Genomic DNA, 16,596 nt, shown 5'->3' with positions numbered 1-16,596 from the left:
AATCCGTTTCTAGACGATAACTGACTAATTACACCGGCGTTATGTTGCTTCTCTTATTTGTTTCTGGCTCGTAAACAATCTGATATCAGAAGTAAGTTCACCGCGTTTGCCCGAGGTTCCATATGTCCTTTGGATCACAATGCTGTAAATTCCCACATGATGTTGTGCCTTCGCTGCTGTAGCTGCATGTTATGCACGCAGTGTATCTGATGGTGGGTGGGGTGGAGTAGAGGAGGGGGGGAGGAGGGGGAGGGGGAGGTGGGTGGGAAGTATGGTATTTTGCTGTTTCACATTTGTTTGTGTGCAATCTTTGTGTCTCATGTTCAGCAATGCATGGCCACGTATGTGTGTGTGTGTGTGTGTGTGTGTGTGTTGTTGGCTGTGTGTGTGAGTCTGTCTGTTGCATAAGAGGATCTGCTGCTGTCCCAGAGCTTAACTAAGGATTTAAACCTCTCTTTCTCACTCTCTCTCTCTCTCTCTCTCTCTCTCTCTCTCTCTCTCTCTCTCTCTCTTGCACTCTCTCGGTCTCTCTCTTCCTGTGTCGCCCGTCTCTCTAGCGCTCTCTGTTGCACTCTCTCTAATCTCTGTAATTGCACATATATCGGAGGGTGGTGATGTCATTATTTTGTTGAATCAGTCTGCGTGTATGCAGATTGTATGTTTGCTGATCTTGTGATGCTTGAGCAGGAACATTTATTTTTACTCGGCGTGCATTAAGAAGTTTCCCAGAATGAAATAGCCTCCATCTTGAAGACACCTGCTCACACAGAGTGACGAAAGGACTCATTACGATTTGTAATTTAAACTGTCTTTAACCACAGAATATTCATATATATATATGTGTGTGTGTGTATATATAAATGAGACATTTGATGATTTAATCAGCTGTGCTTTTGATGTATTGAGTCAGTTTTACTTTATGTAACTTATGTCCTGTATGTAGAGGATTAATGGATTATGACACAGGTGCTGTATATCAAGTAGTGACATCATTCCCTATTTCAGCAGCTTTGCTTCTTCAGTTATCTTCCAACGCCTAGTCTTGTGTTTTTGGCAACTTTTAACGTCCCTGAGTGTAAGAACGGACATTTCATTTCTTACCATTTTACAGTCTGTTGACAGAGAGGATCGGCCTCAGTGGTGTTCTAAAAAAATACGAGGTTTGGATGAGACTCCGCAAGCTTTACTTTGTCCAACATGCAATGCTGCAAATTTGCTGGCTGTAAACTCTTCACAGCACCAGAACATTTTGTCAAGGAAGGATTCAGCCAACACAATATCTCATATATTTAGTATCTTATTAAATTTATTTTGCAGTCCTAAAGCGTTTTATCGGCGCTGTGGTTAATAATATCAACTTTGATGACATGCAGAAAGTTAATGTCATACCTTAGTAATGTCTGTATGAAAATGATCTCCTCCTGCCGGCCTGTTTCCTGCTCAAACAAGCTGCGAGACGAGACAAAAATGTGCTGCTGCTGGATTTCTGCTCGCACTTCCAAAATCCTCTGTCTATAAATGTGTGTACAGGGAGTCATTTGTGCATATGAATTAGTATTTGGTATTAGAACTACAATGATTTATCGGTCGACTGAAAATAAATCAGCGACTATTTTGACAGTAGATTCATCATTTTCAGTCATTTTTTAACAAAAAAAAATGCCAAAATTCTCTGGTTCCAACTCCTCCAATGTGAGGAATTGCTGCTTTTCTCTGTTTTATATAATTGTAAACTGAATATCTTTGGACTGTTGGTTGGACAAAACAAGATATTTGAAGACGTCACCTCAGGCTCTGTTAAACTGGGATGGATTTTTTTTTGGTTCCCTGCTGTTTTCTGATGTTTTATAGACCGAACAATTAATTGATTAATCAAGAAGATAATCAACAGATTAATCGATAATGAAAAGAATCGTTAGTTGCAGCCCAATTTGGTATCATGAATTGTATCCACATATAAAAAAATAGATAGATAAAACATAAATATATGACTCACATGCAGTGTTTCCCCTATAATTATACAGGCCTGGTTGGCCACCGGACCAAGAAAATCTTTTCTTTAACGCCAAAAATAACGCCAAATATCCATTCATTCAGAAATCAATAATCATTTGCGTTTGGGAGCCTCTGTGCGGCGCTGTTCAGAAACGTGAGTCAAGTGAGTGTCGTTGCCTTGGAAACTCTTGATGCGATGTTGAGTGCCTCGTCTCTTTAGGGTTTTTTCGGTACGTACCACCAAGCCTGAAAAAAAAAATCAAGGGGAAACACTGCACATGTGTGAACAATTAGAATTAAGCTAGCAGTGATTCTGTGCAGCAACAATGCAGTTGAGTTGAAGTTGACAACAAAGCATGATGATGATGATGATGATGATGATGATGATGATGTAATGATAGTGGGGAAGGTGATGACATGGATAATAAAGATGAGGATGATGGTGATACTAGTAGAAGCAGCAGTGACCTCAATTCCACCTGCTATCAACATGCAACGTGTATCTGTATATCTGAATAAGGAAAAAAACATATGAATGCAGCTGTAAATATACGCTGAACACGTTGCGATCGGACAGACCACGTTCTTATGGGGGGAAAAAAGCGCCTAGCAAGTTGAATCTCTCCTAACTTCACCTCTTCCTGCTGGCTTAAGAGAGTCCAGCAAAAAAGCTAGAGAGGACGACTTCCTCTGCAAAGGAAGAAGAAGTAGAGCACATACAGCACCGGTGCTTCCTTCGTGTCTCGGGGCGTCCTGTTTCTGGAGAAATCCGCCAGCTCCGCCCGCCTAATCTGCAAATTAAAATCCAATCATAAGTGCAGAATTGAGAAAAAGAGCAAAAGCAAAGTCAAAAGTCTGTGGTCAGATGTCATTAAAAACACATTAATACCAGGTGTAAACGGGGGATCTGTGACGATGTGATGCTGAAGATGGTGATGTTAACGCTGATAATGAAGCGAGTGTAACGCTGGTGAAGATAATGACCTCTTCCATGTGCGCTGGTGTGTTTGTTTTGCTGGAGGAAAGCCCCCCCGCTGCACTCACTGTTCAGCTGTGTTATTTCTCACCGCTTTACTCTCTTGTTTTCTCTCTCGCTTTCTTTGTCTGTTCAGATTGACTTGGAGCCAGAGGGGAAGGTGTACGTGGTCATTGATTTGTCTGGATCTTCCACTGAGGGTAAGAATATGCAACACACTCTTTTACCAACAAAAAAAACACAAAAAAAAAACAAACAAAACAAAAGAGAAGGCGAGAGAAAGAAAAAAAAAAACACATCAAAGCACACATGCATTCACTCAGGCTTTTGGTTGGTTGTTCCTCTATCAGCCGTCTCAGCTACTAAAATCACCTCATCTCAGTGTAACGTACTTCATATGAAATCTGAGATCCATCAGCCTCCAGACAAACAAATCATATTCACCTACAGAACTCAAATTTTTAGTTAGTGTTGTGGCTTATTTAAAGCTGTAAACACAATATTGACTTATTATGGTTTGTTAAGTCGAGGTAGTGAACTTTTTAGCAAACAGTCGCCTATTTACACATCCAGCAGACAGAGCAGAGCAACAGTAGTATTTATTTCAAGGATTCATTCTCCTTTTACCTCTGTTTTTAGTCTCCACCAACTCCTGAGGGAAATATCTGCCTCTATAGCAGCAAAATGCTCCACTATGTTCACCAGCTAGTTGCTAACTGTCTGCCTTTTTTGTGCTGAGTGTTCACTGGGCTATAAGAGCTTTTTAGTTTGCAACAGCTGCCTTCTGTGGCTTGAAATGGGTTTGATTAGAGAGCAGCGAGGGTGAGCCAAAACATCAAAGATGTGGGCTGTAAAACCCAAACAAGTTTAAACGAGCTGAGAAACACTACATAGAACTGAGGGGAACTGAAGAGTGGGTGATAATTCTCTGGGTTCGTCACCTTATCAGTCATTTAAGGGGACATATCATGCTTTTTGTGATTTTGTGTTATTTACACACTGTTATGATGTCAGATATCTGTATTAAACATCGTCAAAGTTCCAAAACTTGAGCTGAACTTCATTTGCGATGTTTTTTCTACCCATAAACTGCCCATAAAAGGATGCATGGGTTGTTTGCGTTGTCCACTTTTATGTTTCGGATCAGATTTTGGCTCCAACATGTACGGATGTATTTGAGAAGTTTGTGCAAAGAACAAGAAAAAAAGAGTGTAATCCTACTACTGTACTATTGTTAATGTAACTGCAGAAAGTCAACGTCTGGAAACTAGCCAATCAGAACAGAGCAGCTCATCAGGAGGGGGGCCTTAAAGAGACAGGAGCTAAAATAGCCTGTTTCAGACTGAGGCTGAACTGAGGGGCTGCATAAAGGGCCGGTATTAGTTAAATAAGGAGTTTGAGAGGAGGAATCATGTAAATGCATTCCAGTAGAGCCCCAGAATAAAAATATAGACCTGTAAAATGTGCATAATGTGTGTCCTTTAATGGGTGATTAATCCTTGCTTAAGCTGTCAGAGAGCAGAGAGAGTGTATTCTTTAGGATTTACTCTATTTGTTTACGGAGAAAAAACATTCACAATCACACTATATTATGGTCATATGTTACCTAAAACTGAAGAACATAACAGCCATCAAGAAGTCAACGAATGTTATTGAATGTGAAGAATGCAACAACATTTTTGAATAGTGATTTTTGACTGTTTTTTTAATAAATACTTGTCAAATTTTACCCCTCTATGTACAAAAATATGTATCAGCTGCACAAAAATAAAAAAATATTTCCATTTTTGTAGATTCTGGGTCAGGAAAAGTGGTGGCGGTTGTGTTTAGAGTGTTATTATTCCTCTTAAATGTAAAAATGGATCAATTTTGACCTTAACAAAGAGAAGTAAACATCTCTGTACTGCTGCCAGGCTGTTCAATGAACCTGGGTCACAGAAGCCTTTGACAACGCCTCTCCACATCCAGATACGCTTTGGAGCACATTTCAAACATTAGAGATACTGCAGCTTTAACATAACACACTGTACATACAGCGTTGCCCATTACTGCCAGTCTGCTGCTTTGAAACTAGAGGCCACAGAGTGAGATGGAAAGATTACTATAACAAAAAAAAATGAGGTCAAACATGAAGGCTCAGGCCTTCCTGTTTTCCTAGAAAGTTACTCAACAGGATTCGTAGAACTTATTTTTCTTCACTATCTTGTTCCATGTTTCCTTCTCCTCTATTTGTTTGTATTGATTAATCGTGGAAACATGCGGAACGTCTCTCTCTCAATTAGCCTCTCCGCACACAGACGGGAACACTCGCTCACTCACATGCCGCCTGATAAGAGTGATTTTCACCTGCACCTGTGTATCTTCACACCTGGTTATAAATAGAAACAGTCCTCTGCCTTCCAGTGAAAGCGTGCACATATATGTATGTGTGTGTGTGTGTGTGTGTGTGTGTGTGTGTGACTGTGTAGAGGAGGGTCCAGAAGAGAAAGCTCAGCAGTATAACAATAGAGTATAGTTTCTGTGTGTGTAGATGGATCAAGAGAGCAGTAAAGAGCGAAGAGAAATGGAGTAGATTCTTAAAATAGTAGGTGAGATTGAGCCATGGATTACACACACACACGTATGCAGACTCAGGCATCCGTGTCTTGCCCTCCTCATCGATGATTGGACACTCCGATGTAACCTCACGACCCACTCTCCGCCCACTCCTGAACTTCCTCCGAGTTCATCTGGCTTGAGTGCTCGTCAAGTTAATGTATGCTGATAAAAACAAATGGTGTGTGTGTGTGTGTGTGTGTGTGCTGACGTGAGGGATGGAGAGGAGTAAAGGATGGAGAGATGGAGGGTGAGAACTAGAGGAAGAGGTGGTATTTTTAGCAGATTTATTTATTTTTTTCCCCTGGTGCAATCTGTTGTATGCATGCAGCTTCAGAGGCTGGAAGGACGTTTTTTTTTTCCTCTTTTCTCCTCTCCTTTCCATCCTTCTGCATCTGTTGGTTTCAGGAAGTGAATAACAATAATCTGACCTAATCTGACCATCTGCAGTCTTTGTTTCTGATTTCCCTGCACCCTGTTTCTCCATCCTTTTCTCTTCCGTTAAAATATTCTCTTCAAAGCTTCAAAGATGATTATTGAGCACTTCAGTGGCCAGAATAAGAATTTTGGGAAAAAAACATTTTTAAAGAAAAGCTTCTTATTTTTCAAAAGCAACATCTTCATCAATCAATCAAACTTTATTTTTAAAGCACTTTTCCTACATGTTTGTGCTCGACAGATGACTGACAAGCTGATAATAAGGCAGAACAAATGTAAACATTAAAAACAGTTTGAGACTAACGCACTCCAATAAAAGATAAAACATGTAATAAAACCAATAAAATACATAAAAAATAAAATAAGAACAAGATAAAAACAGATGAAGGACAGTGACAGATAAAATAGATAAAAGGGAATAAAACATTTTAAAACAATACAATAAAAAACCCATATATCCAGATTAAATACCTTTAAGGACTGTATTTTTAAAAACAATTATTGACACACATTCAATGCAAAATTCTGATCTCTACAAATTTGCATTGAAAGGACTAATGTGTAAGATTTAGTGGCATCTAGCGACCAACTGAATAACCCTCCCGCTTCCAAGCGTTTAGGAGAACCTACGGTGGCTGCAAAACTCGTAAAAAAAACACAAAAGGCCCTCCAGAGAGCCAGTGTTTGGTTTGTATAGTTTTAAGAAACAACCTAACATGCTAGTATGTAGTTTGACACACAAAACTACACACTGAAAACTTTTTTTTTTACACTTTTTCTGTTTTTTTTCTCGTAATTTCTACCAAATTGAACCACTTTCTCTATAAAATGTTCTAAAAGTTAACTGTTAAATACCTGCTAAATTACTCAGAAAAATTAATATAAAATCAAAGGACCTGTAAAATAAAGTATTACCTTTTGAGGAGCCTCTTCAACTCCTTTCAGTGCTTCAACCTCAGCTTCTATTTCTTTAAGAGCTTCATCTTCAGTTTTTGCTGCCGTTACAGAAACTCTGCAGGTTCATAATTTTAAAACATTTGAAATGTCTTAAATCAACTGTAAATCTTCAGAAAATGTTGCCTCATGTAGTTCTAGTTTTATTCTTATTCAACATTACCTGTATCTAATTCAACAGATGTATTTTATTCAACATCTGAGGAGCCACTTCACTTCCTTTCAGTGCTACAACCTTGACCACAACCTCAGCTCTTTTAAGAGCATCCTCCTTTTAAAAAGCTCCAAAGAATAATAATCGTAAAACATTTCATGTATCAGCTGTTTTTTTTTTATCAGAAACATTTTCTTTTTCGTTTCGTTTTATTTTTATTTAACCATAATAATTATGGCTGCAACTAACAATTATTTTCATTATCGATTAATCTGTCTGTTATTTTCTCGATTACTTGTTCGGTTTATAAAATGTCAGAAAATGGTGAAACATGCCGATCACTGTTTCCCAAAGATGCAACCTCAAATGTTGAGTTTTGTCAGTTTATTGCAATAGAAGACTAAAGAAACCAGAAAATATTCACATTTAAGAAGCTGGAACCAAAGGATTTGGACATTTTTTTCTTAAAAAAAACAACTCAAAATTAATCAATTATCAAAATATTTGGCGATTAATTTAATAGTTGACAACTAATCAATTAATCAACTAATCGTTGCAGCTCTACTTAAAAGTTTACTGGACAAAATTGTGTACAATTTTATTCAGTATTTGAGGAGACTTTCTGAGTGGATTACTGCCGCAGTTGTATTGTTATTCATTTTTATAATGTCATATTTGTTCATATCACCATCTGTAGTTCTGCTTCGTCTCTGTTCTGTCTTCACTGTCTGCTGATTCGCTGTGTGTTTGTGTCTGTTTGTCCGTATATGTGTGTGTGTGTGTTTTTAGACAGCTGTCTCCCAGTTGGTCATTCAGTGGGTCCAGAGTACGTCTGTCTCCACGACAATCACTCTTAACTGTTGTTATGCTTGTGTGTGTGATGTTTGTGTGTGTGTGTGTGTGTGTGTGTGTGTGTGTGTGTGTGTGTGTGTGGCCCCTGGACAGATGGATGATGTATTATGTAAAACAAAGTGATCCCAGTAATGGCCTGTTTAGCCGTCTCTCCCCTCTGTCTCACCAACACCACCATCACACAAACACACACACACTTCCACTTACATGCACTCCCACTATCTCTCACTCTCTCTCTCACACACACGCGCACACACACACACACACACACATTCCCTAGACAGCCTGTCTGTAATCGAACTCTGGAGAGGCTCAGCAGTAACCACATCTATAACGCACCCAGGAGAGAGACGGAGAGGGAGAGGGAGAATGAAAGAAAGGAGAACTAGGACAGGAGCGCAGAGAGAAGGAGTGTGCGTGGGAGTGAGAGTGGAGGTGGTTCTCTTGTCTTAAGGTTACCCTCGGAAAGCGTTTATCTTTCCGGGGAGATGCAGAGAGGAAGGGAACGGCTGGTTGGATGGCACTAGCTGAGGAGGAGTATTTTAATATGCTGTCCTTCGTTTTAGTGCCCACACATGGAAGTATAAATAGCACGCACACGTACGTATGCATAGGCCTCTGGTAGGTGCGGGGTGTTTGTGAGAAAGAGGGAGGGAGGGAGGGGTGGGGGAAGGAAAATGAGAGGCCGTTGAATGATTAAACATCTTGAGCAACATGATGCAGATGGTCCTTATTTGTACAAACGATCTCAGGAAATAAAACTGATGGGCGTGATAAAGCATCCGTAGCTCTGTCATGTGTGTCATCGAAAACTTATTCGGTTTGATTCTCTCTTGATTGATAAACTTGTGTCTTGTTCACCTCCCCCCCCCCCCCCCAGCCTCAGGAACCAATGAGAATGAGGAGCGAGTGTTTCGAGAGAGGATCGGTCCTCGCCGGCGGCAGGGGGCGGTCCGAAGACGCGTCCATCAAGTCAACGGACACAAGTTCATGGCCACCTACCTGAGACAACCTACCTACTGCTCACATTGCAGAGATTTTATCTGGTAGGAAACGCTTACACAAACACACACACACACATATGTCCGACACGCCTTACCTGCTGTGATGTTACGTTAAATCGACCTGATTGAAACGCTGACTCCTGTGTGTTTGTGATCTGATAGGGGCGTGCTCGGGAAGCAGGGATACCAGTGTCAGGGTGAGTACTTTTCTCTGGCGGACTCCAATTTCTCCAGTAACATTACACATCATCTATTATTTAAGCATTAGAACAGAAGAGGGATTAGGCTACACGCTGCTGAATGACAGCTGTGATTTGGTCGCGAGCCACTATCGCCGAGAGCCACAGATGCACCGTGTTACACCGACATCCACAAGAATACATAACAGTATTAAAAACCCAGTCGTACATATTCTTAGCATGTGTTTCTTCTCCTTCAGTGGATGCAAATGTTCATTCTTCCAAAAAAAAGAATTACAGTTATATCGGACAAATTCTGCAGAACACACAATGTACGTCCGTTGCTGGCGATCAGAGCAGATGCAGGAAGTTGTGCAGTTTATGTAACATGGCGAGAGGTAAGGGTGTGGTGGATGGGGCATCTAATGTTTTCAGCTTTAGCGCCGGGGATTAGGGCTCACAACCTGCCAATTAACGCCCACGCAGCAGACATCAAAGCCTATTATGAGTCTTCAAATCTTATTTAACGGAGAAATCATTTCCAAAATGACCAGCAGCACACTTATTAGATGGCCTGAATTTAATGATTTAGGCCATAATGACTTGTTGAAAAAAATTAAGCATTTTGAGAGGGAAGTGGACGCTTTTTAAATTGGAGCCAGCGTCTAACTGGTCTGTCGGTGGCACTTTAAAGTACTTCCGCATAGTTACCGCTAACAAATTATGTTGGCTTAACCACTCACGTACTTTTAGTCGTCTAACCTTAACCACACTTTCACCACACTGTAGAAATGATTAGTTAAAAAACATCAGCATTAAATATAATCCAGGTTTTTGCTGAATTTTGCTTGAATTTTGTCTGCTGAGTGGGTTATGCTTCCTCTATAATGGTTATGATATATATAAATATATAAATATTGATAATTCTGATCATTTTGGAAGTCATGGTCAAGTCACATCAGTGTCATTCTTTCTTCTAGTTTATATTTGAAAGTTTAGTAAAGGACATGAATGATGACAGAATGTTAGTGACGGTGATTTAATATGTAAAAGGTACAACGAGGGACCACATAATTTGTCTCTGGATACAGATTTCAATACTAAAACTCTAATCTTGTTGGGATCATTCTTCTATATGTATGTGAGGCTGCAACTAACACTTAAATGGAGATGTTGGTACACACACACACACACACTCTTTTTAGGCTTTTGTAGATTTTAATTATATTGTTTTAGAGAATCGCATCGTTACATTTTTATATTGACACTTAATTTAGGTTGGTCACATCTGGCCGATACACAGTCCCTTTAATAAGGTCAGTATTGTCACGGATACTAAACCAGCGAATCAGATCAATGCATCGCTAGCTGCAACAGTATTACATCACAATCGCTAGAGAAGAGAAGATTGGTCGGTTGGATGTTATCAATTTATTTATTCTTCATATCTGCTGTTTAGGAAAAATAGACACATCATTAAAAAAAAACAAAACTCAGCTTTGTTTTGATAAAGTGCATTTAGTTAATCTGTTGCTGCCTGACTGGATGAAGGCTGTTAACATGTTGGATGTCCCAAACTTTATTAGACTTAAATTTATGCCTGATGCTTGACGCTGTGCTTCCAGTGTGTACGTGTGTCGTCCACAAGCGCTGCCATGAGCTCATCATCACCAAGTGTGCTGGGATGAAGAAGCAGGAGGACACACCAGAGGAGGTACACACACACACACACACACACACACGCAAACATCCAAAGACACATGGAGCGGAAATGAAGGGATTTCAGCTCAGTTTTTAAAAATACAGACGAATTTGTCCCCTTCAACATTCATTATTTGTTAATAAACTGTTTATTGCATGTCATACTCATCCTCTACATTAATAAATCTGGGTCTCTTAAGGTAACATGGGAACACTGTGTATTAACACTTCAGCCAGATGCATTATTCCTCCGATAATGCGACAGTGACCTCTTTGTAACACTGTTTGTGTGTGTGTGTGTGTGTGCTTGTTGTGTTTGTTGTGTTTGTGTGTGTCTCCCTCTGTAGGTGGGTTCACAGCGGTTCAGTGTTAACATGCCCCATAAGTTCAGTATCCACAACTACAAGGTTCCCACCTTCTGTGACCACTGTGGCTCCCTGCTGTGGGGACTCATGAGGCAGGGCCTGCAGTGCAAAGGTGAGTTCATGTACAGTGGGGAATTTACAGTTTGATCTCACGGGGGGGAGACATTTAGAGCTGCTCAGGGACACAAGTACTGTAAAAAAAAATATGTTTATATAAATATTAATTTAGTTTATAAAGGCACAATGTAGCACCATTTTATGTTATTGTTTATTATTATCAATTAATTGTATTGATAAATGACTTTCATTGCAGTTTTTATCTCCGCTAAGATGTTTTTGGTCCTGCTTGTTTCTTACATACATTATATCTCAAAAACCTGACGGAAGTTTTTGAAACAGATCCAGGATTTTCCTCTAAAAGATTTCTTAAAAGCGTCCATAATTTTTTTTTTTTTATAATAACAATGTATTAAATGACAGTGTGTAATGTCAGAGGTGTCGTCTGCAGTGATGAACATACAGAGACTTATTAGTGACTCTTCTGCTCTGCTATCCGACTGTAACTTTAACGTTTTGGTTCACTCTCAGTGCTCTCATAGCATAGTTTTCTAACACAGCAGGCAGCTGCTTTTAGTGAAAAAGCTCCAAAACCCACTTTACACTACCTGCTCAGCACCAAATGACAAACAGACACAGTTGGCAACTAGCTGGTGAACATAGTGGAGCATTTAGCAGCTAAAGAGCCAGATATTTCCCTCAGGAGTTGATTGAGACCAAACACAGAGCTAAAAGAGAGTGAATATTGGGCTTACATTCACCAGGTGGACAAGAACACAGCTCCAAATGAACGATAATATCAATCTGTAACTGCTGGATGTGTAAATAACCAACTGTTTGCTCACAACAACATATCAGCTTATCAAAAGGTGTTGATACTGTATTTCTGTTGTGTTCACAACTTGTTTCAGTGGCCAAAAACTCAGTTAATGCAGGTTTAGTGAACATTTTTGCTGTTTTGTCATGAAATAGTGCACAAAATCAATTTTGGAGACTAAGCTGAACCTTTCCAAAGTGAAATACCAGAAAGAAAGTCAGACAGCTTTCTTACGTTTAACCTGAACCATTTTTGTGTGTTTTTTTTTTGTTCTCGCAGTGTGTAAGATGAATGTGCACAGGCGGTGTGAGACCAATGTAGCTCCTAACTGTGGTGTGGACGCCCGAGGAATCGCTAAGGTCCTGTCTGACCTGGGAGTCACACCTGACAAGATCTCCAACACCGCACAGCGCAGGAGGAAGGTAACCAGTCGTTCTCACTGCGGCGCTGCATGTTCGGTCCCACACAAACATAGTCACTTCCATTATTAAGGTATTATTCCAACATTTGAAACATGACAGCAGAAAGCACCAAGCTGTACCTGTCAAATCTGATTCAGCAATTCAGTCCAACAATTTTAATATTTGAAGGTGGATTTAGTCCTTTTTTTAAAATTGCTATGAAGCTCTTCTTTTCATTACTAACCCAGATGGTTTGTTTTTAGATATATTGAATATTAATACTGATGCCTTTTCATCGCTAGCCTCTGGAATAATGAGAAACTCCAGTCTAGACGCTGGTACCTGCCCGTGTTTGGCTGCACATTCTGGGTCATCCTGCATTTAGAAGTCAATGTATTACAGATGCAAATAATATATGAGACATGTCCATAGTAATGTAAATAAGACATGATAAAAGTAATAAGACAGAAGCCAAACCTTTAATAGGATATATCAGTGTCTTAGCTTCGTGCATCTGCCCAGGTAGCATAACTGAATAAAGGTGGTTTGCCAATGTTTGACATTTTTAAAAGAGTAAAAGAGTAGTTTGACATTTGGGGAAATATATTTCTTTGCTTTCTTGCTGAGAGTAAGATGAGCGTGGTATCAATCTTCTCATTTAACTCTCTTTAGGATGCTGAAAATACTTCCAAACTTTCATTTGAGAAATTATTATGTTTATCAACAGAAAATTGTCAACTATTTAATCAATTTGGTAATTTTCTAAAGCAAAAATGCCAACAATGAACTGGTTCCAGCTTCTCATATGTGACTATTTAATGCTTTTCTTGGACAAAACAATTAAACAATTAGTCAAGAAAATAATTAGCAGATTAATTGATACTAAAAATAATCGTTAGTTGCAGCCTTAAAGGCGAGGTTTCCAAAAAATATTTAGCCAGCTCAGGCTTTTCTGTTTTTTTTTGTGGACGATGATGCACGGGGAAAAAAATAAAGTCACACGCTCCAGCTGAGAAACTTGAGATTCACCTCAAGGCTCCCCGACTCATGACTGAAGTTAAGAGGAATGATAAATGTTGTCTCTCTCTCTCTACAGTTGACTCCAGGGCAGGACCCTCCCCAGTCTCCTCCTGAGCTCTCTCAGACTGAGGACAACAGCTTCAGCCAGCCAGCTGTCCCCACCTCCCCCTCGCAGCAGGGTAACATTGAACACAACACACACTCACACGATTAAAAAAACACAAATTTGACACAAACACGCAGATATTTCAAAGCCTTTTGAGATGAGTTCTTATCAGCATGTGGTTTTAATATGTTAATTTTACCAGTAAGGGGTAGTATTTTGATTTCAGTGATAATATTGTTGCTCCTTTTTTAAAAATAAGTAGTTAAATGTGTTATTGTCCGTGTACTGAAGATGTAAGACTGAACTTGAATTATCTAAGAATTATAGTCCGCTGCCCACCACCATTTGGCTGTCACAGTTAGTCATCTTCTCACACTTTGCAAGCTGAGAAATTAAAAGTTAACTTTCACTGCGTGGAAGGATTCCCATTTTTATTTTAACGCCGGTCACCGCTGCTATTAAATCACCCCGGTCAGATATAAATGTAACTGACTCATTCCAGGTTTTAACAGAGGATGCGATTTTCACTTTTTAAAGTTTAATAGAAAAGTAATCAGCAAGAAAATCTTTTTTTTTTTGCATAACGAGTGTAACGCTGACAGGAAAAAAAGCAGTCAGGCTGTTTCACTGATGTCTGATCCGCTTCTGACACCCACAGACTTGGCACAGTTAGATCGCCTGCAGGACACGCTGTCACTGGACCAGCAGGGACCCCAACACTCCTCCTCCTCTTCTTCCTCCAACTCCACCACCTCCTCTTCCTCCTCCTCCTCCTCGGGAGTCAGGGAGAACGGACAGAGCCAGAGGAGGAGCCTCAAGGACTTCAACTTTATCAAAGTTCTCGGCAAAGGCAGCTTCGGCAAGGTGCGACGGCGCAGACGAGGCGTTTGAGGGGGATGTTTATTTGTGTATTGCTCATTATGTTTATAATTTCTTTTAACGCAGTGTTCACCAGGGTTCCCAATAATTGATAACTGCTGAATTATTATTAAGTGAGGGAATATAAGACACGTTACATATAATACCAAGCTATAAACCAGTCTTCTTGCTACTTTACAACTTTTTTTAGTTGTTAACATTCACAAAAAGCAATGAAAATATTGAGCTGTCTCATGTGCGGTTGTGGTTAACACTAAAGCTGCACTAATCAATACTTTTTTTCATCAACAATGCATCAAATGACTATGTATAATGTAAAAAGTGTTACTCGTAGTGACAAACCCACAGAGAATTAGCACCTGACTCTGCAGTTGCCCTCAACTCTATTTTAGAGATTTTAGGCGTCCTTCAGCTCGTTGTTTTGGCGACTTTACTTGTTCACTCTCACCGCTCTAACTAAACTCATTTCCAGCAGCTTTTCTAAGCAAAGAAGCTTTGAAAAAGTGACTCAATGCTACCTGCTGAGCACCAAACGGCAGACAGATAAAGTTAGCAACTATATGTTGAACACAGTTGAGAATTTAACACCTAAAGAGCCAGATACTCCTCTCAGAAGTTAGCGGAGATCAAAACAAAGCTAAAAGGAGTATAAATATGAGACTCCAAATTAATGCTAATGTTGCTGCGTGCTGATTTGTTCACTAACATGTCTGTAATATCAACACTATAAGGTGATGAAGTTTTAATGTTATGTTTACAGCTTCTCTAAAATCAGTTCTTGCTGCTTTAAAGAGAATAAAAAATTGACCATGTTATAATTTACATTGTAAACAAAATGCAGCATTTCATTGTGTTTTTCATATTATCATCACAGCTGAGTAGCTCAGAAAAATAAGCAGGTATCCCCTGACTTAACAATGATTTTTAATTTTGATTTCACACTTTATGTAGTTATAAAAATTAGATGATAAGATTTTTTGAAAGGCTCCATATCCTCTTTACCCATAATAAAATGTAAACTGCAACAATAGTAAGAAAAAGTATTTCTATCTCATGTGTTGCAATGTAAACATTCACAGATGTGATTCACATCTGTCGACTCTTCCTAAACCTTTAGTTTAAGAATCATAATAAAGCTGATTGTAGAGTACAGATGTTAAAGTTCAGTTCATGCTTTTTGTCTTGGTAATGAAAACATTTTCACATATGAGGAATTCACTTATTAAAAGTTTGTTCAGGTGGAAAATCATTAATATTAGAATCATCACAGTGTGGAGTTGAGATTATATATTTGTTTTTTTTCACCCAACGTCTGTGTTTTACCATTTTTTCAGTGTATGGATCCTTTTTTTAAAGTTGAAGTCTGTTTGTTCATCTTTTTGGAAAGTTTGTTAACTTCCCCCTCCTTCCCGTCTCCAGGTGATGCTGGCGGAGCTGAAGGGGACGGAGGAGGTTTATGCCGTCAAAGTGCTGAAGAAGGACGTGATCCTGCAGGACGACGACGTTGACTGCACCATGACCGAGAAGCGCATCCTGGCCCTCGCCCGCCGACACCCCTACCTCACCCAGCTCTACTGCTGCTTCCAGACACGAGTAGGACCACAACACACACACACACACACACACACACACACACACACACACACACACAGATATTTGATAGTCTATCAGCATCTTTGTCTTCTCTGTCTCAAACTTGTGTCTCTCTCTCTCCAGGACCGTTTGTTCTTTGTAATGGAATATGTGAACGGAGGAGACCTGATGTTCCAGATTCAGAGATCCAGGAAGTTTGATGAGCCTCGCTCTCGTTTCTACGCTGCCGAAGTCACCTCAGCCCTCATGTTCCTGCACCGTAACGGAGTCATTTACAGGTAAACCCACCCAACACCAACTCATTTTGTTTTGTTTTTTGCCACCAACAACTTAAACTGTTGTTGGAAAACTGATAAAAACACACTTTGAACTGGATTTATCCTGTCCTAGAGGTGTGCTCCCGATAGAAAGGAATATTAGGGAATTTCACAAATGATTCAGAGAATGTGTATGACAACATGTTTCACACCTTCATCGCATTACGTGGTGGCTCTCATGTTTTTCTACATC

The 16,596-nt window shown here is 39.7% G+C and overlaps 1 protein-coding gene across 1 annotated transcript in view; it reads left to right on the top strand.

The window, feature by feature from the left end:
- The window catches only part of prkcea (protein kinase C, epsilon a), a 41,173-nt gene that overhangs the window by 17,902 nt on the left and 6,675 nt on the right, over positions 1–16,596 (top strand). The window contains exons 2-11 of the mRNA XM_042397244.1: positions 3,108–3,171; positions 8,845–9,010; positions 9,131–9,165; positions 10,773–10,861; positions 11,196–11,325; positions 12,367–12,509; positions 13,585–13,687; positions 14,273–14,478; positions 15,913–16,086; positions 16,210–16,364. Of these exons, the coding sequence (XP_042253178.1) occupies positions 3,108–3,171; positions 8,845–9,010; positions 9,131–9,165; positions 10,773–10,861; positions 11,196–11,325; positions 12,367–12,509; positions 13,585–13,687; positions 14,273–14,478; positions 15,913–16,086; positions 16,210–16,364 (1,265 nt within the window). The remainder of the gene's footprint in view (positions 1–3,107; positions 3,172–8,844; positions 9,011–9,130; positions 9,166–10,772; positions 10,862–11,195; positions 11,326–12,366; positions 12,510–13,584; positions 13,688–14,272; positions 14,479–15,912; positions 16,087–16,209; positions 16,365–16,596) is intronic.

Source organism: Thunnus maccoyii, chromosome 20 (genome assembly GCF_910596095.1).
Source record: "Thunnus maccoyii chromosome 20, fThuMac1.1, whole genome shotgun sequence".
In the NCBI taxonomy this organism is placed as follows: domain Eukaryota; kingdom Metazoa; phylum Chordata; class Actinopteri; order Scombriformes; family Scombridae; genus Thunnus; species Thunnus maccoyii.
Note: the sequence above shows the minus strand (reverse complement) of the source record. Positions and strands in the feature narration are given on the sequence as shown.